Source organism: Oxyura jamaicensis, chromosome 14 (genome assembly GCF_011077185.1).
Source record: "Oxyura jamaicensis isolate SHBP4307 breed ruddy duck chromosome 14, BPBGC_Ojam_1.0, whole genome shotgun sequence".
Lineage (NCBI taxonomy): Eukaryota > Metazoa > Chordata > Aves > Anseriformes > Anatidae > Oxyura > Oxyura jamaicensis.
Window position 1 is genome coordinate 2,847,621 of NC_048906.1, and position 27,703 is coordinate 2,875,323.

At 60.4% G+C, this 27,703-nt stretch overlaps 3 protein-coding genes across 3 annotated transcripts in view; all 3 read right to left on the reverse strand.

Moving 5' to 3' along the window:
* The window catches only part of MYO15A (myosin XVA), a 20,848-nt gene extending 14,810 nt beyond the window's left edge, over positions 1–6,038 (reverse strand). The window contains exons 1-8 of the mRNA XM_035339802.1: positions 3,638–6,038; positions 2,342–3,577; positions 1,462–1,544; positions 1,295–1,358; positions 1,088–1,197; positions 852–926; positions 601–697; positions 63–166 (exon numbers count right to left, since the gene is read on the reverse strand). Coding sequence (XP_035195693.1) covers positions 63–166; positions 601–697; positions 852–926; positions 1,088–1,197; positions 1,295–1,358; positions 1,462–1,544; positions 2,342–3,577; positions 3,638–6,010 — 4,142 coding nt within the window. The 5' untranslated portion in view covers positions 6,011–6,038. The remainder of the gene's footprint in view (positions 1–62; positions 167–600; positions 698–851; positions 927–1,087; positions 1,198–1,294; positions 1,359–1,461; positions 1,545–2,341; positions 3,578–3,637) is intronic.
* Positions 6,039–10,363: 4,325 nt separating this feature from the next.
* DRG2 (developmentally regulated GTP binding protein 2) lies at positions 10,364–19,182 on the reverse strand. Its single transcript, XM_035339543.1, has 13 exons — positions 19,061–19,182; positions 18,130–18,290; positions 17,675–17,764; positions 16,487–16,547; positions 15,515–15,605; positions 15,013–15,085; positions 14,790–14,880; positions 14,453–14,550; positions 13,868–13,944; positions 13,328–13,416; positions 12,323–12,381; positions 11,847–11,900; positions 10,364–11,763 (listed from the first exon to the last, which is right to left on the reverse strand). Exons 1-13 carry the CDS (start codon positions 19,122–19,124, stop codon positions 11,677–11,679), a joined length of 1,095 nt encoding a protein of 364 aa, XP_035195434.1. The 5' UTR covers positions 19,125–19,182; the 3' UTR covers positions 10,364–11,676.
* An 860-nt stretch (positions 19,183–20,042) lies between these two features.
* GID4 (GID complex subunit 4 homolog) lies at positions 20,043–26,206 on the reverse strand. Its single transcript, XM_035339544.1, has 5 exons — positions 26,060–26,206; positions 25,153–25,260; positions 24,354–24,455; positions 23,562–23,692; positions 20,043–22,821 (listed from the first exon to the last, which is right to left on the reverse strand). Exons 1-5 carry the CDS (start codon positions 26,108–26,110, stop codon positions 22,758–22,760), a joined length of 456 nt encoding a protein of 151 aa, XP_035195435.1. The 5' UTR covers positions 26,111–26,206; the 3' UTR covers positions 20,043–22,757.
* Positions 26,207–27,703: the final 1,497 nt, after the last annotated feature.

A 27,703-nucleotide genomic window follows, 5' to 3' on the forward strand; every position in this document is an offset into this window, starting at 1 on the left:
CGGGGCTGGGCTGGGGCCCCCCGGGAGAGGAGGACGCGGGGCGGGGGCTGGGCGTTACTTACTCCTCCAGAAAGATTTCCACAAATTTCCCAAACCTGCTGGAATTGTCGTTCCTCACGGTTTTGGCGTTGCCGAAGGATTCCAGCAAGGGGGTCGCCTCCAGGATCTGCCCGCGGCCGACAGGGAGAGCCCGCGGTGAGCCCACGGCCCGGACACCCCAAGGCCAACAGGCTGTCCCCCCCCCCTGTGCCGAGCCCTCCTGCTGTGCCACCAGCTTGGCGCACCCAAATTCAAGGCGTGCGACGCCGCCAGGGGCTGCACGGGGCTGGGGGACGGTGCGACGATCCCGGGCACGCGCCCACACCCCGCTCCCGGTCCCCATCCCCGCTGTCCTCGTGCCGCTGGGACGAGGTGGCAGCGGTGCCACCACGATGCTCAGCCCCCCTGAGCCAGCCCAGCCCCCGTCCCCCCGGTACCTCTATCTGCCGTGGTCCGGGTGGCAGCGTGGGGACAAGGAGAGAGCGGTGGAGATGGCGGAAGGGAGAGCGGCAAGGGGTCGGGGGACAGGGACGGGGACGTGCCTGGGGGGGTGTGGGCAGCACCCACCTGCTGTGCGGTGCTGCGCTTCTGGCTGACGGCTGCCAGGTAGCGCAGGATCAGCTTGGTGGCCTCGGTCTTCCCCGAGCCGCTCTCCCCGCTGAAACGCAGAGCGGAGCCACCCCTAACGCCCCGCGCACCCTCACCATGCCCAGAGGCAGCCATCGGCCCCGGGGCCGGGCCGGGCTCGTGCCAGCACCCCGCGCAATCAGGGCGGTGCTAATTAGGGGCTGCGTGCGGGCGGCCCCTCTCACCTGATGACGATGCACTGGTTGTGTTTGGCATCCATCACTTTAGAGTAGGCGACGTTCGCGATCGCAAAGAGGTGCCTGGAGGAGGAGGAGGGGGGGGGGGGGGCGCATTTGGGGCATGTGGCACCGCATCACGGGGACCTCCAGCGGCCACCCAGCCTGGGGGCTCCTGTAGGACCCGGGGCGGGTGATGGCTGGCGGCCGGTGCCCCGTCTGCGCAGCGGCACCCCGATACTCACGGGGGGTTCTCGCCCAGCGCCCTGCCCTCGTACTGCAGCACCTGCTCCGTCCCGTAGATGTTGTACAGCCGGTAGGGGTTCACCGACACCAGGATGCTGCCGATGTACGTCTGCGGGACAAGGAGGCCCGGGGTTGTGGCGCTGGGAGGGCAAAGACCCCCTGGAGCCCCCGCAGCCTCGGGGGGACGTCTGTGCCCCTGCCCTTACGTAGATGAGCTGGCGCTCGAACCGTGTCCGGATGTTGCTCAGCACCGCGGCTTCCTGCAGGTCCCTGGCGCGGGCAGAGGCTGCGTTACGGGGCGCAGGGGGGCACAGGACGTACCACCCGACCCCAGACACGTCCCCGCCACCCACAGCCCCTGGGGCCCGCTCACTCCAGCTGGGTCAGGTCCTCCAGCCCGTCCTCCTCCTGCGGCTCCTGGTAGCGCACGATGGGCAGGCTGCACAGCGACTGCATCTGCACGGAGCAACCGCGCGGGGCCATCAGGGCACCGCTGCCCCCTCCGCCACGTCCCACCTGGGTCATTTTCACCGTCCCCAAACCGCCATCTGTGACCTCAAACTGGGGAACCCAATGCTAGCGAGCACGGGGACCCCACGCAAGCACCCCACGGTCCCAAAGCGGGTCCCAACGACAAGAGCATCGCTTATCAACGGAGAACAGAGCTGGAAATCGGGACAAGGGGCCAAGAAGGAGTCACTTGGGGCTGTCCCAGGAACCGTTCCTGGGGAGCCCCGGTCCCGCTCGCAGCAGGCAGGTGGGCTGCTCCCCACGGCCCTGCCTGGTGCTGGGGCCATGGCGCAGAGGAGCAGCGGAGCTGGCAGCGTGGAGGCAGCACGGCCCAGCCCGGAGCCCGGCTGAGGGCAGGCAGGAAAGCGGACACCCGCCGGGGTCGCCGTGCCGCCTGCTAACGAAACCTCTCCCGCCCCAGCCCGCGGATCGGGTCTCAGCATTTACATACGTGGGCCGCAGCCAGAGGGAATCAGGTGTCCCCCTGCACGGGGGGGGGGGGGCGTGCAGTCACCGTCCCCCCTCCAGCAGGACCCCCCGACACCCACACCCGCTCACCCCCCAGCTCTGAGCGCTCCGTGCTCCCCAAAACCCTCGCACCACACTTTCCCTTCCCGGCAGGCGAGCGGGTGGCTGGTGGCTGGGGCTGGACGCGATGCCCGCTCGCCCACCGGCTCCATCCCACGGGGATCTCCACGCCAGACCACCCCGCGCTCGCCCCGGCACCCCGCCGCCGGCGTTACCTTGCTGCGCCAGGGCTGCTTGGTGCCCAGGTACCCGTCCGCCCAGGGGTTCCTCTCCCTCCAGCCGCCCGCCGGCGAGCGCTGGCTCAGGTACCGGGCGATGTCGGCTCCCCGCTGGCTCGCCCGCTGCCGGCCGCGCTCGGCAGGGCGCCGGGGGTATCCCTGCTCGGCCGTCCAGGCGTCGGGCATCTCCCGCACCCGCACGACGTGCTGCTTGGACCAGTGCTGCTTGTACATGCGGGACGCCCTCCGGAAGGAGCCCAGCCTCTGGATCTGCGGCGTCACCACGGCGTAGCGCCCCGCGCCGTCCTCCCCGGCCGCAGCCTCGCTCTCCGGAGGCTCGGGGGCACGGGTGCTGCGGCGGAGGGCGGACGGAGAGCCCGGGGCACGGCCGCGGGGCGAGGGGCTGCGGCGGGTGCTGGGGGCGGAGGGGGGCAGCGGGCACCGCACGTTTGGGGTTGGAGATCCGGGGGTGCCCCCGTCCCGCCAGGACGCGCGCCTCGGCGGGGAGGGCGAGTGGGACAGGGGACGGCGAGCAGGCGGTGGGGATGGGGGGGCTTGGGTGGGGGCCATGCTCCCCACCAGCAGCGATGCCAGGGACTGCCCCATGTGCCGGATCCGTCCCGGGGACAGGCTGCGGCCCCCCGTTCTGGCAGGAGGTGGCCTTGCTGGCTGTGACTGCGGGGCCATGCCGGCCAGGGGCTGCCCGATGCGCTGGAGGAAAGATCTGGGGGGCCCAGGCGCAGGGCTGGGAGGTGGGGGGGTGCCCTGCCAGGGGGGCAGCTCCATGCTGGGTCCCTCGTCCCAGGAGGGGCTGGGCGGGCCGAGCCGGTGGCTGCCAGGGCGCGAGGATGGTGGGAGGAAGGGGGTCCTCAGCAGCGGCTTCACGGCCTTGGTGGGGGGCTCAGGCTGGCGGGGCCAGGCTTGGGGGAGCCATCCGGGGGCTGTCACCCCGGGGGGGCCGCTCCGCCGTGACGGCCGCGGGGACAGGGGTCTCCCCGACCCCGCCACGGGCACCCCCAAACGCTGTGACCCCGGCCCCGACATCGCAGTGTTTGGGGGTGCCCGTGGCACGGCGGGGGGCTCGGGGCTGAGCCGGCGGAGGCTGGCGCCGAGCGATGGGGAACGCCGCGCGCCCTCGCCCCGCACGCTGCCGGGGTGCTCCCGGGCTGGCGGGGGGGAGCCCCCGGGGTTGGCAAAGGGGTTACGGAGCGAGGGCGGCCGCAAAGCCCCCGGCTCCCGGGAAGAGGGCTGTCCCCACGGCCCCCCTGGTGGGGAGGGGTCCCTGGACGGAGCATCTCGTGGCAGGGGGTCCCGGCCGCCCCCTGCCCGCACCGACCCAGCGCTCTCCAACCCCGCCAGCCTGCGGCTGAAGCGCCTGTAGGAAGGCTGGGGGGCACCACGGTCTCGGGGGGCTCCTGCACCCCGTAGGGGGCGGCCGGGGGGCTGGAGCAGGGGCTGGGGCTGCGAGAGGGAGCGCTGCAGGAACTGCCCCAGGGGGCTCCCGCACGCCCGCGCCGCCGAGACCCGGCCCCCCCGGCGTCCCGCGGAGCCACCGGCAGCCGGCGGCGGCTCGTACTCGTCGTAGTCATCCTCGTCGCGGTGCGGGGACGGCGGGAGGGAGATGTCCAGGCGGTCCCTGCCAAAAATCTTCACCTGAGGCCGGGGGAAGAGCCTGAATTTCCTGTTGAGGGAGAGCTTGGAGGACAGCGTGTCCCGCATGCCCTTGAGCGAGGAGGTGCTGAGGATGGAGAAGGGATAATCCCTCTCCTCCTCCTCCTCCCACTCCTCCGGCTCCTCGGCCTCGGCGATCTCGTCCAGGGGCAGGGCGTAGGGGTTGCAGGAGGACTGGGCGTGCGGCGCCCACCCGCCCTCGCTGTACTGGATGCGGTGCTCGGGGTACTCATCCCCCAGGTACCCCCCGCCGCCTGCCACGGGGCCGAGGGGGTCCCCGAAGTCCTCGTACGGGTCCCCCCCGTAGCCGAAGGGCCCCGCTGCCTCCTCGCCGTACTCCAGGTCGCTGCTGTAAGGGTCGTGGAGGCGGAGCGGGGTCCTGTCGCCGTACGGCTCGTAGTCCTCGTCCTCTGCGTAGCCGTAGGGCTGCTCCAGGGGCTCGTCCTCATCCCAGCCCCCCCCGTAGAAACCGTACTCCTCCTCCGCCTCGTAGCCGGGGTACTCGACGTAACGGCTGGGCGCCACCTCCTCAAAGCCATACCCCGCCGGGTAGGCTGGGGTTGGTGATCGGATGTAGCCTTCCTCCTCCTCCTCCTCCTCGGTATAACCACGCTGGAGGCCGTAGGGCCCATCCTCCTCCTCCTCCTCAGCATAGCCACGCCGGCGGCCGTAGGCTCCATCTTCCTCCTCCTTGGCGTAGCTCAGCCGCCGCCCGTAGGCCCCATCCTGCACCTCCTTGGTGTACCCGTGCCGGCGCCCGTAGGCCCCATCCTGCTCCTCCCGTGCCCAGCCGTAGCTCGGCACCGGCGTCTCCGGGGGCGCGCGCTGCGATCTGCGCCGTGCCGGGCGCCGCACCATGCTGCCGAGCCGCTCCTGGCCGTGCCGCGCGGCGCCGGGGGCTGCCGGCCCGCTGCCGGCCGGGAGCCGCCTCATGTTGGCTCGGTGCCTGAGGATCTCGTCTTCCGCGGGGAACGGCAGCTTCTTGGCACCGATGCGGGACAGCCAGGCCGTGTCGGCCGCCCGGCCGCCCCCCGCCAGCCGCCCGCGCCGCGAGAGCAGCTTCCTGGCCAGCCAGCCCGTGGCGGCGGCCGCCTTGCTCAGCACCTGCGCCCGGGGCTTGAATTTCCTTTCCGGGCGCCGGCGGAAGAGGGACGCGCCGTCCTCGGCCGCCTGCCCTGCCCGGCGCAGCAGCAGGAAGGATGGTTTTGCCGGCGGGGAGGTGGCGGCGGCGGCAGCGGTGGTGGCAGCGGCGGCGGCAGCATCCGCCTCCTTCCTCTTCTTGCCCACGTGCTTGAAGCGCACCATGAGGTTGGAGGTGGACTTGAGCACGGCCTTGTTCTTCTTCTTCTTCTTCCTCTTGGTGCTGTGCTTCTGCAGCCCCCAGAAGAAGCGGGAGGTGTTCTTGAACTGCCCCTTCTTGGGCCGACGCAGCCCCAGCTTCTTGAAGCCCAGGAAGAGCTTGGAGGTGCTGCGGAGGCTCCGCTTCGCCCGGGCCTTCGGTGCCTCTGCCGCCACCTCCTCGTCTTCGGCCGGGCCGGACGCCGCAGTGGATGCTTTTGTCTGGCCCTTGGCCTCCGCGCCCTTGGCCCCTTTCTTCTTCTTGGTGATGTCGGCCGCCAGCCCCATCGCCAGCTTGGAGGTGCCCTTGACGTTCTTGGCTGGTGCGGCATCGCTCTCGCCTTCCTCCTCCTCCGTCTCCAGCTGCACCTTCTTCCCCCGGCCCGGCTTCTTGGCCACCACCGCCTTGAGCACCCCCTTCTTCTCCTTCCCTTTCGCCTTCTTGGGCTCCTCGGCAGCGACCTCCTCCTCTTCCTTCTCCTCCTCCACCACCTCGGGCTCCTCGCTCTCCTCCGCCTTCAGCAGCTCCGCGTCCGACGTCTCCTCCGCCTCCTCGAGCGCCTCCTTCTTGCCCTTCTTGCCATCCTTCCCTTTCCCTTTGCCCCCCTTGCCCTTGCCATCCGCCTCCTTTTTGGGCTCCCCCTTCTTGCCGACCATCCTGGCGGTGGCGGGCGCTCATGCTCCGGCTCTCGCACCCGCTCCGGCCCCGGCGGTGCCCCACGCCGCCGGCACGAGGCGGCCCCCGCCCCGGGGAGGGGTATTTACCTGCGCCCGGTCTCGGCAGGGCACGTGCCCGTGCGTGGCTCCTGTGGCCGCCCACGGGGGCTCCCGGCTGGGCATGGCGCGGGGACGGCGGCTCGGGGACGGCGGGAGCTGCCGCCTGCCTCCCGCGGCACCCGGCGAGTCCGGCCGCGAGGTGCTCGCCGCGGGGCTGCCGGCTGTAACCCAAGCTCCGGGGCTCGTGGCGCCGTGAATAATGCAAGGGACGCGCCGCGCTCCTGCCCGGAGACTTTTCCGAAGAAGCGAGAGGGAAGGTGAGAAACGCCCCCGCGGGGAGTGACGGGTCTCGTGCGGGGAGCATCCCGCTGGGACCCCCGGGAGCATCCCCGCAGCCCCCCCGGCTCACGGTGGGGTGCTGCAGGGTCTGAGCTCCCAGCACAGCCAGCTCCGTGCCCTGGGGAGGATGCCCCGAGCCCCCAGCCCAGAACCCCTCCTCCTTCCCTGAGCGCCTGGGTAAGCGCAAACACCACCCTCTGTCCCCGTATCAGCACCAAGTGCCGCCGCCACCCCAAAACCAGACCCCGCCACCTCCCCGTGGGACCCCGGCCAAGGGGCAGCCACGGAGCAGGACCCCAGCCTCAAAATGAGCTCTGGGAAGCAGGGGTAGGAAGGAGCCCCCGGGCGCAGGGGCTGTGCACGGCATGGGGCACCCCGCCCAGCGTGTGCCTTGTGTGTGCCCCCACACGTGTGCCCCGCAGCGGTGCGCCCGCACCCGCACGTGCCCGGCTGCGGGGTGAGCGCATCAAATGTTAATGCCAGCCCTGGATCCCCGCCGCCGCGGATTCATCAAAGTTTAAGCAGCAGCGGCGTGAATTCGCCACCCAAGCGCCTAGGGGATGGTCGGTGCTGCGCAGGCCGGGGTGGCACCGCTCCAGCCCCCTCGCGTGGGGTGTTTGGGGACACCCAGGGGACGAGGAGCAGCAGCAGCATGACCCCAGCGAGCGGCAGCACCCAGTGCGCAGCACCCATTGCTTTCACTAAGGAACTGCCCTGCCCCGTTCCTCCTCCTGTGCTGGCGCCCAGAACAAGGCCTGGGGGTGGCACAGCTGGTGCCAGCCCCCCCCCCCCAGTGCCACCACCACAGCCCCATCCCTCCGAGCCGCTGGATTCGCCCCCAGAGCTGCAAGCAAAGGGCACCGGGGCCGCAGGGAGGCTGCAGCAGGTCCTGACTCCATCCTACCGCCCTCCGCGGCGCCCAGCACCCTGCGCAGCCCCGTCCTCCTTCCCAGCGCCCTGCATCGCCCCCACCTCCGTCCCTGCTGCCCTCCAGGAGCCGGGGTGTGGGCAGGGCAGCCAGGGGCCAGCGGCGCTCCCCGTGCTAAATCAGCTGGTTTGCACCCAAACCCCCTGGCTCATGGCCCCGTGGCATCACTTTGACCACGGCACCGACCCCAGGGTGGCAGAACCCGGCGCTGGGCCGGGCAGGTTTCTCGGGGTAAAACGCCCCCAGGGTAAAGGAAACTGGGGGGGAGAAGCGGTAGGAGAGATGGGGCAGACGCTCACGGAGAAGGATGGGGTGTTTGGGGGAGGAAGCTCTGCTCTGGGGGGCAGCAGGAACGCCAGGGGGATTAAGGGACGGGTGCAGACCAGCGGGGACAACCAGAGGTGTCAAACTGCCTCGTGCCGCGAGCTGCAGGAGCTGCGGCCACAGCATCGGAGATCCCAGCGCGCACCAAGCTCCCTCCCCAGCACCTCGGCTAAGCCATCGCAGCCTCCGCGAGCCCAACTGGCACCCGTGGCCACTCACCTGGGTAGCCTAGCGGGCCCGCATGCTGCCAGGCCGGCTCAGTGCTGCCGGTGTCACGCTCTTGGCCTCTCTCCTCCGGGGACCGTCACCCTGCCGGCACCCGCGGGACCATATTTGCCGCACGGCAGCTGCCGGCTGCTGCCACCCAATGCATATTTGATGAGCGCTATTATTCTCATCTCCGCTCACGAGCACAGGGATGGGAGCTGACCTTCCTGGTGCGGGGCTGGGGAGGAGCAGGGATGGGGAGCAGCCGCCTCTGGTCCCTGTGCCCGGTGGTTTGGGGGCACCTCCCGCCAGCCTGCGCGGGGAGCCTGAGCCCAGCAGGCCAAAAAAAAAATCTGAAAAGCTCCATTTTCCCCCTCCAGCCCTGGGTTCCTGCACCACACGAAACCAAGGACCCTTCTGAGTGCTGCTGCAGTCGAGCCTGCGGCTCCTCCAAACCCAGGGGCACGGAGAGCACCCCGCTGTGGGTGCTGCACCCCGAGCTGGGAACCCCTGCGCCCCCTTCTCCTCCTCGCGCCTCGGCTCGCTCTCCTCCACGCTAACGCGCCCCCGCCGTAACGCGGCGGGCATTTATTACGCCGATCCCTCAGAAAGCGAGGGCTTAGCTGCAAATGACAATCCATAGCCCCGATCCCCGCGGGGAGGGTTCATCGTTTAGCAGGCGCAACCGGAGGAATTCGAAACCATTTGCCGGCCGTAAATCCTCCTCTCCGCAGCCTCCCGAGCCGGCCCCGCACAAGGCGCGCTGCCTGGCTGGGGGTGACCCCTGTCAGCGCGGGAAACAATGAAGCTGTCACCGCGGATGGCGGCGCTTATATAGGGCCCCGAGCAGCGCTGCGAGGTGTCAGCTCGATGGGGAGAGGGAAGCTGGCGGAGGCAGGCCCGCCGCAGCAACCATCTCTCATTGAATTAAATGAATGGATTTGCAGCCAGTCTCTTTTTATTACCTTGCAAACGATTCCCGACTAAATTAAATTATAAAGGGAGCGCTCAGCCAATCAAACCTGCTTGATTGCCTGGAACTGGCGTTTTAAACGGAGCACGCCTCGGGCCCTCGCCGCTTCCAGGACTAGGCGGAGGGCGGCTGAGGGGCTGTGGCGAAGCCGATCCACACCTGGGGGGCACTCGGCAGCCCCCGGGGAGCAGGGCATGGTGCTAACGAAAGCAGGGCTGGCTGCGAGGGCAGGGGCTGCGCTGCAGAACAGCGGGCTGCCGTCCAGCCCGGCTCTGCTTCTTGCTGTCATCCAGCCAAGCCTTCCCTCGTGCTGCTCTTTGGGGGCGCTGCTTCCGCAGCCCCCTCGTGCTGGGCAGGAGGAAGCACCTGCCTTTCCCCAGAAAGGCTCAGCCAGGGAGGCTGGGGCACAAGAGGAGCGTTGCGGTGATTTCCCACCTGCCCCGAGTACCTTTGGTTCCTCGGGATTCGGGGGGGATCTCGAGGCCAGCCTGCTGCCGCACTGACTGCGGTGCTCGCAGCTCTTAACGTTAGCGCAGAACAATTAGGGAAGCTGTCTGGAAGAACGAGCGCTGCAATTAAACGCCTGTGTTTTCAAATACGGCTATAAACGCGCCTGCAGAAAAGCCAGCCCGACTTTAAAAACAAGAAGTTAGCTTCTCCTGATTTCGCTATTTTTACTGCACCCGCATTCCAAGTTCAACCACCCGTCGGTTCATCCTGAGCAGGATAAAACGCCCAATTTCCTAAATTGGCATTTTAGCCCGGTAAGGTTAATTAGACAGAGGTATTAACGATGGCATGCTGGACTAGTCGATTTGAAACCCGAACACACCAAGAGGCAGGCACCAGCTAACCAAGGACGTGCTTTTGAGGATAATACGGGGCGTTTCAGATTGACACACGCATCAGCCACCTCCCCAGTTCCACAGGCTCCTCGGCCTAAGGACAACGCCCGGCCGGCGACTGCGGCTGCCCGCCCGCGTGCTGGGGCTCGGCAGGACCCTTGGTTTGGAGCTAGAAGTCGGAAACTCGGGGACAAAATGAAACCAGAAGAACCGCGTGTGGGAAAAGCTCTGCCTGGGCAACCTTCACAGGAAACGTAAAGGGCGAGTTAATGTGCCGGAACGGCATCCCACCCACCTCACACAGAGCAGCGCCTGCTTTCTGCAGCCAGCCCAGGCGTAACGCGGCTCATTTGGAGCTCGTTCTCCGCTAGCTGCCACCATGGCCGGGATTTGCTCTGCGCTCCAGCTGTGAACAAAGCCAGAAATAAGGGAAGGGAACTTACGGAGTTCAAAGTCACCTTCTTAGCTTGGGTATCGTGAATATATTCTATTTTGTTCCCGTGACGCCTCACAGAGGTCCTCCCCAGCCTCAGAGCCCTCTCGCAGCTGCTACACGATCTATTCCACCTCACCACCTCCTGCAACAGCTTCCGTCATCCTTCAGGTGGCCAAAGATAGAAAAAAGAGAATCAGAAAACACACCGAGCTGTCTAAACACTGCAGGCAGACGTCTACGGTTCACGTGAAATAGCAATTTTTATTTCTTTCCAATAAAATATTCCTTCCATTTCTGCTCGATCAGTTTGTGAGGGGTGGGGAGGAGCACAGAAGAGGGAAGGAGCCCTGCTCAGACAAGTTTTCTGTCAGACCTGTCCTCGCAGTTAGCAATCCGCATCAGACCGAACCCTTTTTCCATGAAAGGAAATAAAAGCTATCGGCAAACTCTTGATCCCAGAAGGAAAGAGCTGCTCTCTGTCAGGCACTCTGAATTTTTTTTTAGCGTCAATATTTAATGAAAAAGCATGATTAGAAAAATCCCAGATTTCTGATGAAAAATATCCAAACAAGCAATGCTGCTGAACAGGGCTGGGGTAAAGCCCATGGCAGGGGATGGTACTGAGCTCAACGAGCTGTGACTGGAATTTAGGGGCACGCACGAGAAGCGGAACCCCAGCGATCCTCTCAGGGACTGAAGGGCAGGACGAGGGCGAAGGAGGGAACTCCCGAGACAACTCCTTGCCCCAGCGACATGCCCGAAGTGAATCCTCAACTGCAGCCTACGGCTCTTCGATCGTACCCTGCTGCAGTTCAGCTCACTGTTCGGTAACAAGGTTTCACTTCTCAGTACCAGCTGGACCAGGACGTCCTACAAACCCCGCTGCAGGGCTACCGGGAGGCACGGGGTGCCACGTCTTAACGTAACTGAGGAGGGACCATCGCAAATTCTTGTCTCAGACACAGAGACTGAAGTCTCCGACCATCAAAGCTGTAGAGACGCGTCCGGTGAGCAGGAGAGGAAGAACTTCATTTTCTGTTTCAGATCAATGCTTAAATTAAGTGAACGGACAAGCAGCAAAGCATCAGCAATGTTCTCCCAGCTCTGGCTTCCTTGTCCCAAAGCACAGGGCCAGACTTGTTCACACAAATCCATCAACTTCCCACTGGTGGAGCGAGCCACAGGTAGGCTGACACAGACTTGTGCAAACCCTGCTAGGGGCAGGACATTGCCAGCTCCAGGAACTGCGTCCTGGAAGACTTGGCTCCTTTTTTTTATTATTATTTTTAAGAAATATTACCTCACCTGAAACTCTGCAAGATGGAAACCCATCTTCCCCATCCCCACCTGGGAGTCCAGCAGCCTCATTTTATGCCTTTCTCCAAGGGAAGGAGCTTCACGGAAGCTTTCTTTCTTGCTTTCTCAGCTGTGGTACGCGTCCTCCCTTTTTCTTTTTTTCATTTTATTTCTTTTTATGTTTTGTTTTGCTTTGCTTTTATGTGGTCAGTTCCAATTCTAGTGATTAAAGGCAAGGCCAGGCACCAGCAAAGAGCGCTACTTCTTTACGATCTGAATGACGTCTTCGTGTTCCATCATGTGGGTCAAGCCCACTCTTTGAGGGCTGTATTTTGTGCTTGTCCCCTTTAAAGAAAAAGGGGGAGAAGGGTTAGGAGAAGACCAGAGACACTCGAGGAGGAGGATTTCACCTGCTGTTAAACACTTACCCACACCAAGGCGTATTTGAACTGGCTGGCTAACGATCTGTGAATTCGGTGGCACTGCAAGACAGACAGACAGCACGCGAGGCAGTTCAGGGACACTACGTGGAAAACAACTCGCTCAACACCCAGCAACCAAAAACAACTCGGGTCTATGCCAGAAATGGTAACAGTGGCTTTAGGAGCCAGTTAACAGCACTTGGAAGAATCCAGAACAAAACCACAGGAATCAGCAGCCCACAAAACGCCCCATTTCACTGCTCCCCTGTGCTTTTCACTAGCCTTAAATACCTTTTTCAACCTTTTATAGCAGCGAGGAAAGAAACCTGAGGGCAGGTGGAATCAGTGAAGGTAACAAAAGGAGAAGCCCAGCTGAACACTGACAAATTCCAAGCCTCACAAAGCACAAGGAAATCGTGGCAGGTTCTAAGATGAACCTGCCTTCTACAGACAAGTAACTGCAAAAGATACAGAGAAATTACCACGTGCTCCACAGAAGCCCCTTTCCGTAGAATAATGGCATCTGTGAAGTCTGGTCTCTCTGTGGAAAAAAACAGAAGAAAGGGGGAAAAATAATTAGTTTTCTGTCAAATGTGTTCTAACACGCTGATGCCGTCTCACGTTGCTCTGTGCTTGCTACTCTCGAATTCCTTGCCTCGTTCCACTTGGCAGCAGCCTCCCAGACAAGCAGGTATTTAGGAAGCTGGAAGCACCGAATGGGTTCTGCAGACGCTCCAGTACCCAGGTGTAGGGGTACCCACGTCCCACAGTCAGCTGCTTTCCCGCAGTTCACCTACCCCAACCCCATTCCAAGCATTTGGCTTTCAAAAACCAGAATTTCCCAAGTCAAAAGAACCTGCCTAAGAAAAGTGGAACCGCTCTGCAGCTTTCTGTAAAATCCCCGAGGTTTCACAGCTCAAACTCACAAAAAAATCCTTAATCCCCTCACAGCCACCCGGCTCAGAGCCGTTCTCAACTGAAGATAAAGGTCTTGGAAAAGGAACAAGTTAGAGACATGCCTTCACCGCTGGGAAAAACCAGAAATGAACTGTACAGCAAAAGGAGGATCAAAGGCACTCCTGAGCTTCAGGAGCCCAGCACGGGAATCACCAAACCCCTCACAGCAGGTACAGGAGACCTCTTTGGGGCAGTAACCGGGCCAAGCGCTCATCACAGAGCACACACAGCAACTTTCAAAGGAAGAAAGCAATGAATTTCAAACTTCATCTCCTTATGACCTCATCACGCAAAGCCTTATGAAAATTCAGCTCTTCTAGGGCAGAAAGAACAGGAGGGATGCGCGCAGGGCTGGATCAGATGGAACAGAAAACATTTCCCAAGGCCTAACGCTGAAAGCTGCTGAGGGAGGGCGTAAGCGTGGCATTTCCAAGCCACCAGAGACTGCTCAGAGCCCTGCTGTATGCCCTGTGTCTGATGAGTGGCTGAGCTGAAGGTCTGAAAGGCACGAAGGGCTAATGGTCACTTACGTCCTCGTTTCTTGGTGTAGATGCAGGTAAGTGCCAGGTATTCCCAGAGCTTCTCCAGCAAGTAGTCCAGGTTCAATTTCATGCCGCAGCTGCAAAACAGCACAGAAGCCTCTGTGATTACTGCTGTTGTGATTTAGGGGTCCAGAAGAGCAAGGTGAAGCATCCTATTAGAGTGCTAGGAAACGAGGGGAAAAGGCCTTAATGAGGTCGGCAAAGGAGAAACACGCGATTAAACAAATAGGGCTGGCAGAAAGGAAAGGAGCTCTGAAGCAGCAAAGCCCCGGCTGGATATATCAGCGCCTCCGAGGGAATGAGCCAGAGTGACTTATTCTGCCCTGCAGATGGTGTGGAGAAAGCAAGCAGCCTGCCTCTCCAGGGGAAGGAAGCCTGCAAAAAGCCACGTCGGGTTCTTCACTTCTCCCCCCAACAGCTGCAGGCAGCCCTGGGAGAAGCCCTTCCTTGGGAGAAGCTGGAGGAGGGGGTATGAAATGACCGGCCAAGCCATTTGGGCAGGACATGGAGCAGCGCGCAGGCTCCTACCTGATGACAACGCTGTGGGGTCGCCGAGCAAGACGATCCACTTCCTCCATGGATATCTGGTCAATCTTGTTATACACCTAAGTGAAAGGAAAAACAATCCGTTCTTTAGTGAGGCAATTCAGCAACGCTGCTGACTTCTAATAAAATAAACCGTCAAAATTCAGGGGCCTAAATGTAAGCTTGGACCTCCTACAGCTCTCAGTTTGGGTTGCCTTGCAACTACCAGTGAATTTCACAGCCCCAGCGACTAGCACAGCTGTTAAATGACCCCTGGCACAAGGCACCACCAGTGAAAACTCAGACGCAGAGCAGCAGAGGAGCAGAAGTCTCCAGGTCCTGCAGGCTTGGCGCTCCCAGGACGCGCAGCTCGTGCTGCTCCACGGCAGGCAGCCACCAGAGGGCACAGGGAGCGCGCACAGGACGGTCACACAGGTACAGCCAGGAAGAAGCTCTCTGGGAGCTCTGCTCCCACCTCTGCCATTAACATCGTCACTGCTTCAGGGACCGCAAAGGCCCAGGGTTTCCTTCAGCGGGGAATGGAGATGCTCGGTGCTGCAGAAGGCGGGCTGCGTCTGAGATACTCACGTAGAGGCACGGCATGTAGACCCTGTTGCCTACAATCACGTCGATGAACTCATCAGGGGAGCAATCCTCTCTGAAAAGGACCTCGGCGTTGAAGATTTCTGAGGTGAACGCTGTCAAGGCACAAATCCCAACATGCCTGAACACAGCTGTGAGCCAACGGGCCGAGCTTGCTCGGTGCAGCTTGGAGAAACGGAGCAGAGATGGGAAAAATCAACCCAGGCCCGTTCTTCACCCAGCGAGCACCAAGGAGACAGCGGGGCTGTCCCACAGCAGGCACCACTCGACTCACGGGCGGCTGACTTGAGGCTCAAGGGTCTCCGTTTTAGGAAAAGGATACTGTATTCGTGGAGGATGAGCTGCACCAGCTTCTCGGAGCACTGAGTCAACGTGACGGTGGAGTTGAAGGAGATGCCTCCCCCCTTCTTCGGCTGCAAGGAGGCAACAAAGCAACGTAGGAACAGTGCAAAATCCCCTCAGCCTGTCCAACACGAGGGGCAGCACACAGCGCCCTTGGCTTTGACAGGCACAAGCTGTGACTGTAGCAGCCCACCAGGCCTCACCTTGAAGTAGATATTTGGTTTGCTTTTGTTCAGCCGGATTCCTACGGATTCCAGTTCTTTCTCCAGCAGGGCCCTGCGGGGACAACGCACGTTAGGAGCTGTGAGAGTGAGCCCGGTCAGGTGGCAGCCACCCCTTTCCTTTCTGTCACGTTGATACAGCCTCGACAGAAGCTGTCACTGCAACGTAACACCCACAGCTAACGCAGGACAGAGCCTGGGGTGGAAATTAACTCAACGTCCCCATCTGACCAGTCATCCCGAAGGAACGATCCTTCGGACGAGAAGCCCAAGCTGAGGTCTGCAAAGCTCTGTAAATGCTGTGCCCAATCAGCCAGCAAGCTTCTAACGGAGCAGAACCTCTACCTTGCCCTCGAGAGCTTAAATACCGGATCCCCGACACACGCAAGATGCAGCATTTCAGGGAGCTGGCATGTTTCCTGGCCATGGATGGGGGAACCCGGCCCACCGCCCCAGCCCCACGTGCCCAGAAGCACGCACTCACCGCTGTACTTCACCCTTTGTGGCATCCAGCATCATAATAACAACGTCTGCTGTCCGGGCCACAGCTATCACCTGCCGGCCTCTGCCCTTCCCTGGGAAGAGAGGAGACAGAAGTGTGTCAGGGAGAGGAAACAGCTGAGTTCTGTGACAGACGGGGACTCGTGCTTGAAAGCAAGGAACAAGATCCTACAACCCTGTGGGGGCTGCAGTCAGCTGGGGTGGGGGGCGCCTGAGCGAGTCCGAAGCTGTCTCATGCCCGGCACAAGCCAGGAGAAACATTCTGTGCTGCTCCCCCCCCCCCAGGGGTTACACACCTAGAACACGTAAAGCTGTCTGCACACAGCTGCACGGGGTGAAACAACACTGCTGCCCGCAGGACAGCCCCAGCCTCATGCCACGGCAGCTCCAGGTCCAGATAGGGCTCACCCAGAGCGGCGGTGAGGGCACAGGGCTTACGCACAGCTGGGCAGAAAGGAGGGACCTCATTAACCAGGCCACGCTCCTCTGAGAGACCGTCAGGAGGTTCTCCTAAGTTTCATAAGGAGGAGGATGAAGCAAGGGACAAAGACAACGCCTCTTCCCAGAATCAGGAGTCCTGGCAGGACTGGCAGGCACGCAGGCAATCAGTCAAAACAAGTCCCTGTTTAGCTGTCATCTCCCCCTCCGCCCCTCTAGCATCTTTCTTTAGATTTCCCCCGAAGCAGAAGGCAGCTGAGCAAGATAACAGTCACGCAGGAAGGTGAGAAGTGACTGACTTGCTCTGGCTCCCACCTCCAGAAAAGCATCTCTGTGCTCCATATAGAGCCTTACGTGGGCCCAGGGATAGGAATCGTGCCTCACTCAAGATCCAGAACGTTCGTTTGGAAAGCCAGCGCAGGAACTGCTGGCCCAGGAAACCCGCTAACATTTGAGCTGCCCAGGGGTGATGTTGAGGGCAGGCTCCTACTTCACACGAACGCAGAGATCAGCCAACCTTGTGCTGCTCCCTCGATGATCCCAGGCAGATCCAACAGCTGGATGTTGGCTCCTTTGTACTGAAAAGGAAGCAGAGGGACGGGAAGTTGAGCCTTGGGCAGGGCACCTGAGCTGCCTCTGAAGCCTGCAGACAGCGGAGCTGAGTGAACCCGACAGAGCGGGACAACTCTGCACAGAGCTGAGGGCTCTGCTGAGGCCGCCCCTGGAGCGTTTCCTACTGAGCTGCCTTCAGCAGCCGCAGTGCGTTAGGTGCTGGCCTCCTGACGGGTCACAGCACCGCAGCTTGACAAAGCACCGGGAAAAGAGCACAGGACAACAGCAACGTTACCCTGAGCCGGGGACACGGAAAGGAAAGGAGACCAAAACGCTTTGTTGGCCTAACAAGCAAAGCACTGTAAGAAGCAAAAATCCACCGCCTCTTCCTGGGGTGGGTCAGAGGTGTCGAGATGCACACCGCAGGGCTTACAGTACCAGGAAAAAACGGGAGGATTTGGTTCCCTGGGTCTGCAGGGCCGTTAGCTTTCAGGCTGTAGCTGCGGTGAAGCCCCCAGGAATGGTTTCAGCCGTGGCTGGAGCTACAGGCTGCACTCGGATGCGTTACAGTACTAGTGTTTGTTTTAAATAATGAAAGCGAACGCATTGGTGTTAACTCTGCCTCCCTTTCCGACCCACATTCCCCCATTACTCTTGGATGCTTTTCAGTTTGATGCCCTTTATCGTTTACTGACGGACGCTTAGACCACCACCAGCAGAACTCCTCGAGGACAGGAGTAGCTGTGTTTCCCCCTCCAAACCGCTCGCAGTACAGATTGCCTCTTGTAAAGCTTCATTCAAAACAAATCTGTCAAGGTTTCCAGCCATCTGGTCAACGGCGCCAACAGCAGCTGTAAAAAATTCAGCTGAGGACTCTCGCGTCGCTCCGGTCAGCCAAACCCCAGCACGTGAAACCCCCTCAGGCAGTCTGAGGGGTTGGGTAGCCTGGGGAAGTGCTCCGTCAGCGCCGCGGGGCGCAGAAAACCCGGCGGCACGGACACTCGAGGCCTCCTAAAGCTTAAAGCAGAAGCCAGCGGAGAGCTTTGGATGCTGCTGCTGCTCCTCGGCGGCAGCACAAGCGGTGCAGACAGCCACGGTCACACAGGCGGGTTGCTTACCGCCAGCTCCTGTCAGAGAGGAGACCCCTACTTACTTCTATGACTCCCGGGATGCACGTCAGGGTTGTGAACTCGTAGGAGGCGGCTTCGCTGGCAGTTGAGGTCATTAAGCTCAGGAAGGTGGACTGAAACACAAGAGGTCACCATCACAAAAGATACAACAACGAAAGCACTGGCAGGTGTTCACCAAAACACCCGGCAGCGTTACAAAGCCGCGCGGTGGCTCTGCAGGGACTGAGGCAGTAGGGGACTCCCGGCACTTCTCCTGGGTGAAGGCAAATCCTCCTCTCCGATATTTTCCCAGCACCTCTGTGGCGGGCTAAGCCCAGCTTTTGGGAACACCACACGAGGTGAAGGAGCAATTCCCCAGCTCGAACTTCCAGCTCCCAGCGTACAAAGACTTTCTGCCAACCCAAGAAGGTGAAACTCAAAGGGACGGCGCCGATCCCCCTCCCGGCACGCACACGCGGTTACCTCGGCACTCACTGACCTTACCCACGGAAGGAAACCCAATCAGCGCCACCCGGGCATCTCCAGATTTCATCACATCGAAGCCTTCTCCTTTTGCGGCAGAGGATTTGGAAGGTTCCAGCAACTGGGCTCTGTACTTCGCGAGCTTTGCCTTCAGGAGGCCGAGGTGGTACTCGGTAGCTGCGGAACGGGGACACAACAAGTGGTGAACAGGCAGCGGGGGGTAACTCGCTTCTGTGAGTGAGAAGCTTCCTAAAAAGAAACGCTCAGGTCTCAGCCGGGGGCTAAAGAAGTGCTGCCACGTGTGCTGGCTGCTCTACGCACGTCCTACAAGGGGAACATCGGCTGCTGAACCTTGGAGTAACTGCAGACAAAGTCAGGTGGGAGGGGAAAAAAACAGCAAGAAGAATTGCTGGGTAAAAGCAGCAGCCCAGGGGAGAGCAGGCAGAGGATAAATGGCACGAAGGGAGCCCAGGGGGAGCACGAAGGGACCCCTGGAGCCCCCGGGGAGCAGCCAGCCCTCGGCCCAGCAGCTCACCCCTGCAGCACACCGTGCCCTTGGGCTGGGATCAATCTTCCCCTGCTCTCACCAATTTCTAAGAACACTTAACTTACACAGGTGAAGGTACTTTATTGACTCACTCCTACCCAGAGGCTTGAATTCACACCTGACACGGGGAAAAAACACCCAAAAAGGCAATTCCCGCAGCAGGAACTTGCTTTCCAACAGGGGGAGGGAACAAAATGGGAGGAAACGAGGGGGGAAGAAGCCCAGGAGCTGGGGGATTTGCTACTTCTCATTCCCTGCGCCTCCTCCGCCCGTATGGCCCCGACCTCTCCTCACGAAGGCGCTGACGGGCCCGGGCCCCCCCGGCCCCAGCCCCCCCCTGCCCCGGGGCCGCCCCGCAGCCCCCCAGCCCTCACCCCCCGGCTCCCCCCGGGCCCCCCACCCTTGTTTTTCTGGGTGCGGGCGATCTCCTTCTCGATCTCCGAGATCTTCTCCAGGATGCCCATGGCGCCGCCCGCCCGCCGCCGCCGCGGCCCCCTCACGCCGCCCGCCGGAAGTGCCGCGGGCCCGGCCGTCCGCCCGCCTCAGCCGTCCGGGCTGCCCCCAGCGCGCACACACACGCTGCCGTGCACCCGCCGCAACGCTCCGGCCGGGCCCGAGCCCCCGCGCTTTGCGTTCCGCCCGCCACCGCGGCCCGCTCGCCTCATAAAATCCTAAAATTGTTAGGGGGGGAAAAGATCTTCAGGATCGTCTGGTCCAACCGTCACCCACCAAACCATGTCCCCAAGCACCACGTCCAACCTGTCCTCGAACACCCCCAGGGACGGTGACGCCACCGCCCCCCTGGACAACCCGTCCCAATGCCTGGCCACTCTTTCTGAGGAGAAATTTCTCTGATTTCCAACCCGAACCTCCCCTGGCAACTTGAGGCTGTTCACTCTCGTCCTGTCACTAGTTACCTGTGTGAAGAAGTTCCCTCAGCCGCTCCTCCCAGGACTTGTGTCCCAGGTCCTTCACCAGCTCTGTAGCCCTTCTCTGGACATTCCCCAAGGCCTCGATGTCCTCCTGGTAGTCAGGGGCCCAAAACGACCAGTGCTCGAGGTACAGCCTCGCCAGAGCACAATACAGAGCTCCCCTTCCCCTCTCCTCACACCCCCCGGTCAGCGCTGAGCCCTCTTATTCCTCCCCTAAAAAAGGGGCATGGGGACACAGCCCTCAGGCCTCCCAGGGGACAGGTGCTCGGGTGTCCCCAGTCACAGCTGTGAGCCCCCCTGCTCCCCTCCAATTAATTCCCTATCACCCACTTCAGGCAATCAGTAGCTTTTTGGATTCTCGGACATGTCATTAAGCAGTGAAACAAAGCACCCTTGTCCCCGTTAACCAACAATTGCTTTGGTTGACAAACACACACAGACACAGGCCCCTTAAATACATTTCATTTTTAATTTGGACGTTGATAGCTCTGCAAAATACTTCTTCCAGTCCCTTTTCCATATTCCATCCATAAATATACTAATTCTTCAGCCAACATAGTTAAAAAGAAGAAATTGCAACCTTTTCAGAAGACTCAAATACCCCATTTCTTACTTCCTCTCCCAGAACCTCACCTGGTTAGTCGTCTTTCACCACAACGTGACATACTTAACACCTTTTTAGCTTATCAAACGATTCAAAGAAAAAGAAAATCAAAATCAAGGCTTTAGAGAAGAGAAGTTCTGAACACAGGCTGCCCCTTCAAGCCTTCCCGCTGCCACCACCGGTAGCTTGGCTTCACAACCTGCTCCAAATCCACGTCCTACGGAGGCATCAATCTGGCAATTTTGGATTTCAGCTGAAACGTGCTTTGAGACGGCTGGAATGAGACAGGCAGAGGGACGGAGAAAGGATGTTCCTCCTTCCTCACCCTTCTTTCCACATACCAAGTCTCAGTGGCTCAGAGGAAAACTTCAGGGGAAATTCTGGGGTAGTTACACACTAAACAACCCCAGGACCCTTCCTAACCCAGCTTCTATAAACAACCACAGAATCATTTCAACTAAACAGCATTAGAAACCCGAGTGTAACACCGGCACGGACAGCACAGGGCAGCTGGCATCACCCCCGACACCACATGCAGCTCCAGAGACCCACGAGCAACCCGCAGGGAAGGGTCTCTGCACCCACGCAGCCACGTTCCCAAAAGCTCTCCCTTCCACTTCTCTAAGCCAAGCAGCACCATTGGTTTTAGTCTCCAAAACCAGGACATCTCCCAGTCCCACGCATGAAACACCTCCCCTCACCTCCGCAGGGGCTTAGTTTCCCTCACAGGAGCACAATAAAAGGGGAATTATTTCTAAGCTGCTCTAATCACATCAGCAGAGAAGGTCCCCCTTTTTCCCCAGCTCCTCCGCAGCAACCCTGCTCGTGCTACGCTACAAATCTACCTGCATTGACCAAGACAACGCCACACGCTTCCCTTATCACCAGCACGGCGGGACGGGTCTCCTGCCTCCATCTGCAAGCAGGGCAGCTTGCTCCGGGGACAAGGATTCATCCGCAGCCAGCAGCCCACAGAAGGGCGCCTGTGGTGCTGCGTCATCCCCCGAGACCAGCCCCGCCACCTCTCCAACGTGCACGGTCCCAGCTTGGCGCACACGAAACGGGCTCGCTGAGAACCCAACGCGTCCCTGTTAAGGCTTAGGCTCACAACTCGGCTGCTGCGAAATACCAGACGTGCTGCCAAAAGGAAGGAGGTTTAAAAAATAAAGGAAAACTGAACAACCAGCACTAGGTACGCAGGGGGTTTTGCTTTCCTCTCCCAGGCAGCAAACCCGTTCTCAACGCCTGCCCGGTCAGCGCGCGACACAAGCCTGCTTCAGGGGGGGTGGGTTTTAAACAGCCAGAAAAATGCAAACTAAATTCGCACAAAAGCCCTGCAGGTGTGACTGTCACATTAAATACACCACCGAGGCCAACTTTCAAAATGTCTTTAAAAAAAACCACACACTCATACACACACACACGCACACTTTGGCACACAAGCCTTAAGTTATATCACTTGAAACATTTCAAAGTCAGGAGAGCTACTGATTCTTTTTTTTTTGTTTTTTTTTTTTTTTTTTTTCTTTTGCCTTGCAAAAAGGTATCAAGCAGTGGTGTTGGTGTAGCACGGAGGTCGAGTACAACTGCTGAACAGTTCGAGGTGTCCCTGCTCAACACTTGCCCTCCGGTTACTGTCCCAAAGCGGCTAGCTGATTACACACACGGATATAAAAACTGACAGAGACATTCCCAGTTTTCAATGTGAAAACAGTAAAATGTAATCGAGTAATTGTGCATTTGCCATAGGGTCCTTAGGAAAAGGAACCATAAAAATATTTTTTTTTTTAATAAAAGTCTTTTTTTTTTTTAATAACCCTTAACTTAAGTAAAGAGCAAATATACACCTATAAGCAGAGTTCAGATCCACTTTACTGAGAGCCTGGAAGTCCGTACAAATTAATTCCCAGTGGTGTATCCAGACACTGGGAGAGCTCCCAGCTCCGAAGGGCCAGCGTTCCTGAAAGATCTGCAGCTCCAGCTAGCCTTGGTAGCCAGCGCCAAGCGAGCACTCGTTCAAGCCTCATCCGTCTCAGCCAGCTCTCCCCTGACAGCCTGCGCGGCTGCCTGCCAAGCAGAGCCTCACGCCCGCGACTGCGCCTGGCTCTGGGAGCATCAGAGCTGGCAATCCGGGGCAACAAACCTGAGTCCTGGCGATTTCAACCCACGTCAGGCCGTAACAACGAAAATAAAAGCACCGGGCTTATATTTTCTTATTACGCAGAGGACAGACCACTGATTCCAGCTACTGAGATACAGCTTCCAGAGGAGAGCTGGGAGGAATTTCAGTGATAGAGAAACTAGCTGTGCAATAAGAAAAGTGCATTAAAGGTATCTTAAAATCAGATTAAAGATCAAATCGCCACTCGACAGGAGGGAGAATCAAGCTCCAGCAGCCACGCTCCTTGGGCTGGGTGGGTTAACATTCAGGCTCTCTCTCACGAGTCCGAGGGGCAGGAGAGAAGCGTGCATTCCCGTGCTCCGACAGGGACACAGTTCTCCTGGCAGGCCATGCTCCCCTGCCCGGTTTGCTTCTGTGCGGTACCAGTTCTGGACAGTTGTCATCGGAATTCGTAGATAGGAGCACTGTGCTCAGGAACGTGAGTTAAATTCAATGACTGATACCTGGGGAGAGGAAAAAGAGACAGAGAGGATTACACAGAGCAACAGGAGCCCCTAGAACCGACAGCTCCTGCTTGGCAGGCCGCAGGCAGACATCCCGGTGGCTTTTCCTTTCCCTTTTGGGACACTCTCAGAGGTGTTCAGGTCCCCATTTACCAGCGGTACCAAAACCCTGGGAGGATCCAGCCCCGTTCCTCATTTCCATCCCCGTGCCTTTGAGCTACCTGCAGCCAGACTGTTGGGGGTGGGCTGGCTGCGGGTTTTGGACGCCTTTTGAAGTTCACCAACTTTCATGTTCAAACAGTGCTTGCTACAGCTGAAAATTACACTCAGGTCTTTCAAAGCTTAGCTCGAGGGGATCTGTCTGAGGGCCTCCCAGGTACCTTCCCTCCCTGTGAGGGCTTCCAGGCACTCAGCTGATCCACCTGCTGCGCGTGACAAATGCCATTGCTATTTATCCAAAGCTGTCACGGGGAAAAGAGCTCTCCACAGCCACTTGTCAGATGGCTCTAGCAAGAAAACAGCCGATGCACTTTGGCTGTTCCCCGTGCCTTGCAGCAACACCCCGAGGACCTTGGGCCACGCAGCGCTGGCCCAACAAGGCTCCTGCCTGAAGGGAGCACCAGGAAGGGTGCGAGGAAGCACCAGGCTCCCCCTCCCAGCCCCCTCTGACATCCTCCGGAGGGCCAAGGCACGGAGGGAAGGCAGCACGTCAGTCCGCAGAAGGAAGGAAGCCTCCTTACCATTCTGAACTCCTATGGTAGTAATAGCCCTCTATAGACGCTGCTGACTTCTGGAAGCAGATGTAATAGAAACCAGCAAAGGAAGCACCGCTGATGTCTTTGATGGTGTGATCTGGGACTAGGAACTGCTCCTGCACACAAAACACAGGCTGGGCTTAGAGATGCTGGTCAAACACTCCCCCACACACCCCAAACCTGCCCTCCCAAACCGAGCCCTGCCACAAAGGCTTTCCTGGCTCAGCATTCCCCGTGCTCGTAGCAGCCCGGAGCCCAGCGGGTTCTTTCCCCACCTGGCACTGCGGGCATTGACAGGGAAGCAGCAACCGAGAAGAGAAGCAGCTTTAAAGAGCACACGAGATGAGTTTCAGCCCGACACCTGCCCTCTCCCAACCAGAGGCCAATCGCAGAAGCAGGAACCAGGGCTGCCTGCCGATTCCCTCCCCTCGCAGCTGCACAAGACTCGTGTCAAGAGGGAGGAATCGATCCAGCTGAAGAGCCAGGAGGGGCAGAACACACAGGCCCAGCACAGGGGCTGGACACACCAATTCTTCCGCCCTCTCCGGAGCGCCAACAAGATTTTCCTGTTGTGTTTTTAGGCATGGCTGCAGCCCTGAAGGACGCAATTAGCTGACTAGACAGGAGTCACGCTGGAATTTATGAGCATGGCGGGTTACGAGGTGGGTTGGTAGGGCGAGATCTTTCATTAGGCCAGCAGCAGAGGTTGAAAAAGCTTCCTGGCACCACAGGCCAACTGAAGGCAGCTCATCAGGGAGGGAGACACGCGGGGTTTACCTTCCATCGCATGAAGACATAGTCCCCGTTTTTCAGATCCTCGTAATCAAAGTCATCAGAGTTAAATGTTTTTGCATACTGGTAGAAAGCCTGGAACTTCCCCTGGAACAAAAGGAAAAGCAATGAGCACAAGAACCAGGGTGCCTATCCCAGGAAAAGCGCTCAGTAGTGCCAGCTGCTGCTTCGGAGGGAAGAGCAGGATCCCCTCGGAGGGGCCGCTTCTCCCTCGGAGCAGCGCTGAGCACACCCCTGGAGCAGCCCGGGGCAGCAAGGAGGATGGCCAGCCCCCCCCAGCCCACTGGTGGAAGCTCCCGAGCTTCCAGAGGGGTGCATTCGGACAAAACCGCACTAAACATCAGCCTGGCAAAGAGCTCAAGGTGGCTGCAGCCCTGCTCCGGGGCACAGCGCCAGCCGTGCCCTGCCCTGGGGAGAGGCGGAGGGTGCTGGCGCCCCGGCCGAGACACCGTGCGTGTGCCAGAGGGACGCCTCTCCCCTTCCCCACTCTGTGCTAAGCTCCCAGAACAAGGAGTGTGTTTCTCCGAGGGGGGAGCACGAGATGGGAATTGCTCCTACTTCCAACCACTGGAAGGTGGAAGACATCCCCTCCCTTCCGAGGGCACAGCCAGCAGCCTGCCAAAGGGACCTCCAAAGACCTCGAGGGGGAAGCGTGGGCACCCTGCAGGAAAGCTTTCCAGGCCCTCCTGACAGCCCCTGCATGCGCACTCTCTGCGCCTCACCTCTACACCAGCTGCTCAGCCGGGACTGCATCAGACCTACATCTGGCCCCCGGTTTATTTACCCAGTGTTTACGATCCACATCTTCGTCAGCGTCCCACTTGCGTGTTAAGAAAGGGTGCTTTTTACTGATTATTTCCCCTTCAAAGAAAGTGGTGAGGGTTGGGTACTCCTAGGAGAGAACAGAGGCGAGAGGATCCGTCACCTACTGACGGGGAAAAGCAGCAGCTCGCAGCAGGGGCTGCTCCTGCCCCCCCGGGCAGCACGCTGATGCTGAAAATCCGACTCGTACACAACCGCAGCCTCCCCCCTCTCATTCCAGCTTTCTTTTGCCACTCCACAAAACCCGGGGGAGGCCCGTTAGAGCTGGACAATCCCGAGTGGCCACGTACAGACGGCACAGCTCCTCGGCCACAAGCTCCTCCTGAGCTGTGCACCGGAGGGCAAGGGGAGGCCAGCCCGAGCCGGGGTGAGGGAACTTCTCCAGCGCTCACTCGTCGTTAGAGACGCACCGTGCTGCAGCCCCAAGGGCCCCGAAGCACGGTAAGAAACATCACCCCTGCGAGGCAGCTCCCAAAAACCGACCACGGGCAGCTCAGCACGCGGGTATCGAAGGAAGCGTGGCGAGAGCCAGCTCGTTTGGGTCCTGTTCTGTTTTCTTTCGGCACCACGCCGCCGCTGGAGGAGCGCCCAAAGCTGACTGCAGGGCCAGGTTTGGTTCTGCTCAGACCCTGCGCGACACCAGACAAGCCTCCTTCCTTCAGCACTCCCCCCCCAGGGCCCATCACACCTGCTGTGTGCGCCCAGAACAACAGCCTGAACCCTTAAATTACCGAGAGGTCAGTTTTGCTGCACGCTCCATCCCTCCGCTTCCCATTTCTAGCGGCAGCTTCGCCCACCCCCAACCCCCCCAGGAAAAAGCAAAGCCTTTACACAGCACCTCCCCCTGCTGCTTCGCCATCGGCACTCACCTCGGTAAGGCCTTTAATCTTCAAGTATCCACAGAGATAGGAGTTTTCCATATCCACGTGCTAGAAAAGAGCACAAAGCCCCGCCATCAGCACGGCTGTGAGGGCACCCAGGGGATCCGCAGCCGCTTCCAAGCCCCCGATGCTCCCGGGCTCAATTCTGCTGCGGGTGGTACCAAGCGCCCTGCTTACAGCCTGCCGTTCCCGCTGGCATCCCTTCCCCAGGGCTGGTGACACCTCGGGAACCTCGGGAAAAACACCTGGAAGCGTCCAGAACTCCTCTGACAGCCCCCAAGGGCTCCGTCGGGGGAAGCAGATCCAAAGCGAAAGCACCGCTGGGGGAACCTCTCGCACCCCCGGCGCCACTTTTCCCCCATCAAACCCCTGCAGCAAAGCGGTGCTCGGGAGAAAAGAGCCAAGGGCACGCGCTCGCTGGAGGTAATTCGGGCTGGAAAGCATCGCCCTGAGCTTCGTCACCCGCTCATTGAGCAGGCTCTGCCCGCTGCTCTCCGACACGCCACCCGCGCTCTGCCTCGTACCAGGCCTGGCACACAAAGCCTGCTCGGGAGGCAGGTGCCACCTCCTGTTTGGAACCAAGCCTCCTCCCCTGCTCTGAAGCTTTGTGTCACCCTTCCTTCGAGTTTCCAAACCGGATCTCGCCTCTTCCGCTGCGCAGAACCGAGGCAGAAGCAGCCCCTGCGCCAGGTGCCTTTAAACAAGGGGATGCTCCGAGCTTTTTCCTGACATCTCCGGGTGGTTTCTCAAAGCAAGCCGCGAGTTAGTTAGGGAAGCGCAAACAGAACTGCGGGGAGAAGGATCTCCCCCACCGGGGATCGAAGCAGAGCCACGTTTCCCTGCGCTCAGCACACGGAGAGCAGGCAGGTGCCCCTTCCCCGCTGCCGGGCACAGAACAGCGGCACTCTGAGCACCGAGCTCTGCGAGAGGGCAGCGTGCAGCGGAGCTGCTCGGCCATGGGACATCAGAGCCAGCAGGGCCAGGCAGGCTCGAGCTGTTGACAAGCAGAGGGGTTCGGATGCTGCTGACCCTGGGGGTCTGGCGACACCCCACGATGCTGGGCTGTGTCTCAGGCTCCGTGTCCCCGAAGCAGGGGTAGAGCCGCGACTCGCTGCAGGAGGGCACGCGCTGGATGCCCAACGCAGGGCTGACTCCACTGCTCGGCCCGAAGCGAGCGTGCCAACGCTTCCGACTGAAGATAAAGCGTGCGGGGTGACAGCGGCTGCGGGAGCCACGTGAGGCCGTGGCCCCGTTCCCCAGCACGGGGAACCCACTTCGGCTACCTGGCTGGGTGCTGGTGGCGGGCAAAGCCCCGGCTCTCCGTGCAGCGCGAGGGGACGGGGATCCCGGGGAGCCGCGCTCCAGGCGGGCAGGGATCCCTGCTGATTTTCAGGCTGGCCTGAATGCCAGGCTGCTGGGGGCCTCGTGACACCCCACTAAGGCAAGGCAGGCGCTCACCCCGACAGCACACGGACACCGCGGGGGGACGAAGGAGGACACCGCAGGTTACGAACCCAGTTACGAGGGAGGGGGGCAGAGGCTTGAGGAAGGGGAGCAGGGACGGGGGAAGGCGGCTGGGACACGGTCAGGGAGCCTCCCTCAGCCGGCGGGGGTACAACAACGGAGAAAACC

Bases quoted from the DNA above. Each gene is read 5' to 3' on its own strand.
- DRG2 (XM_035339543.1), bottom strand. From the start codon at position 19,124: ATGGGCATCCTGGAGAAGATCTCGGAGATCGAGAAGGAGATCGCCCGC. The intron at 15,606-16,486 runs GTTGGCTGATCT...CTCTCTTCCCAG, and splicing joins CATCGAGGGAGCAGCACAAG to GGAAGGGCAGAGGCCGGCAG. The intron at 11,764-11,846 runs GTAAGTGTTTAA...TTTTCTTTAAAG, and splicing joins TCAAATACGCCTTGGTGTGG to GGGACAAGCACAAAATACAG.
- GID4 (XM_035339544.1), bottom strand. From the start codon at position 26,110: ATGGAAAACTCCTATCTCTGTGGATACTTGAAGATTAAAGGCCTTACC. The intron at 25,261-26,059 runs GTGAGTGCCGAT...GTTCTCTCCTAG, and splicing joins AGATTAAAGGCCTTACCGAG to GAGTACCCAACCCTCACCAC. The intron at 23,693-24,353 runs GTAAACCCCGCG...TTTTGTGTGCAG, and splicing joins ATGTCTTCATGCGATGGAAG to GAGCAGTTCCTAGTCCCAGA.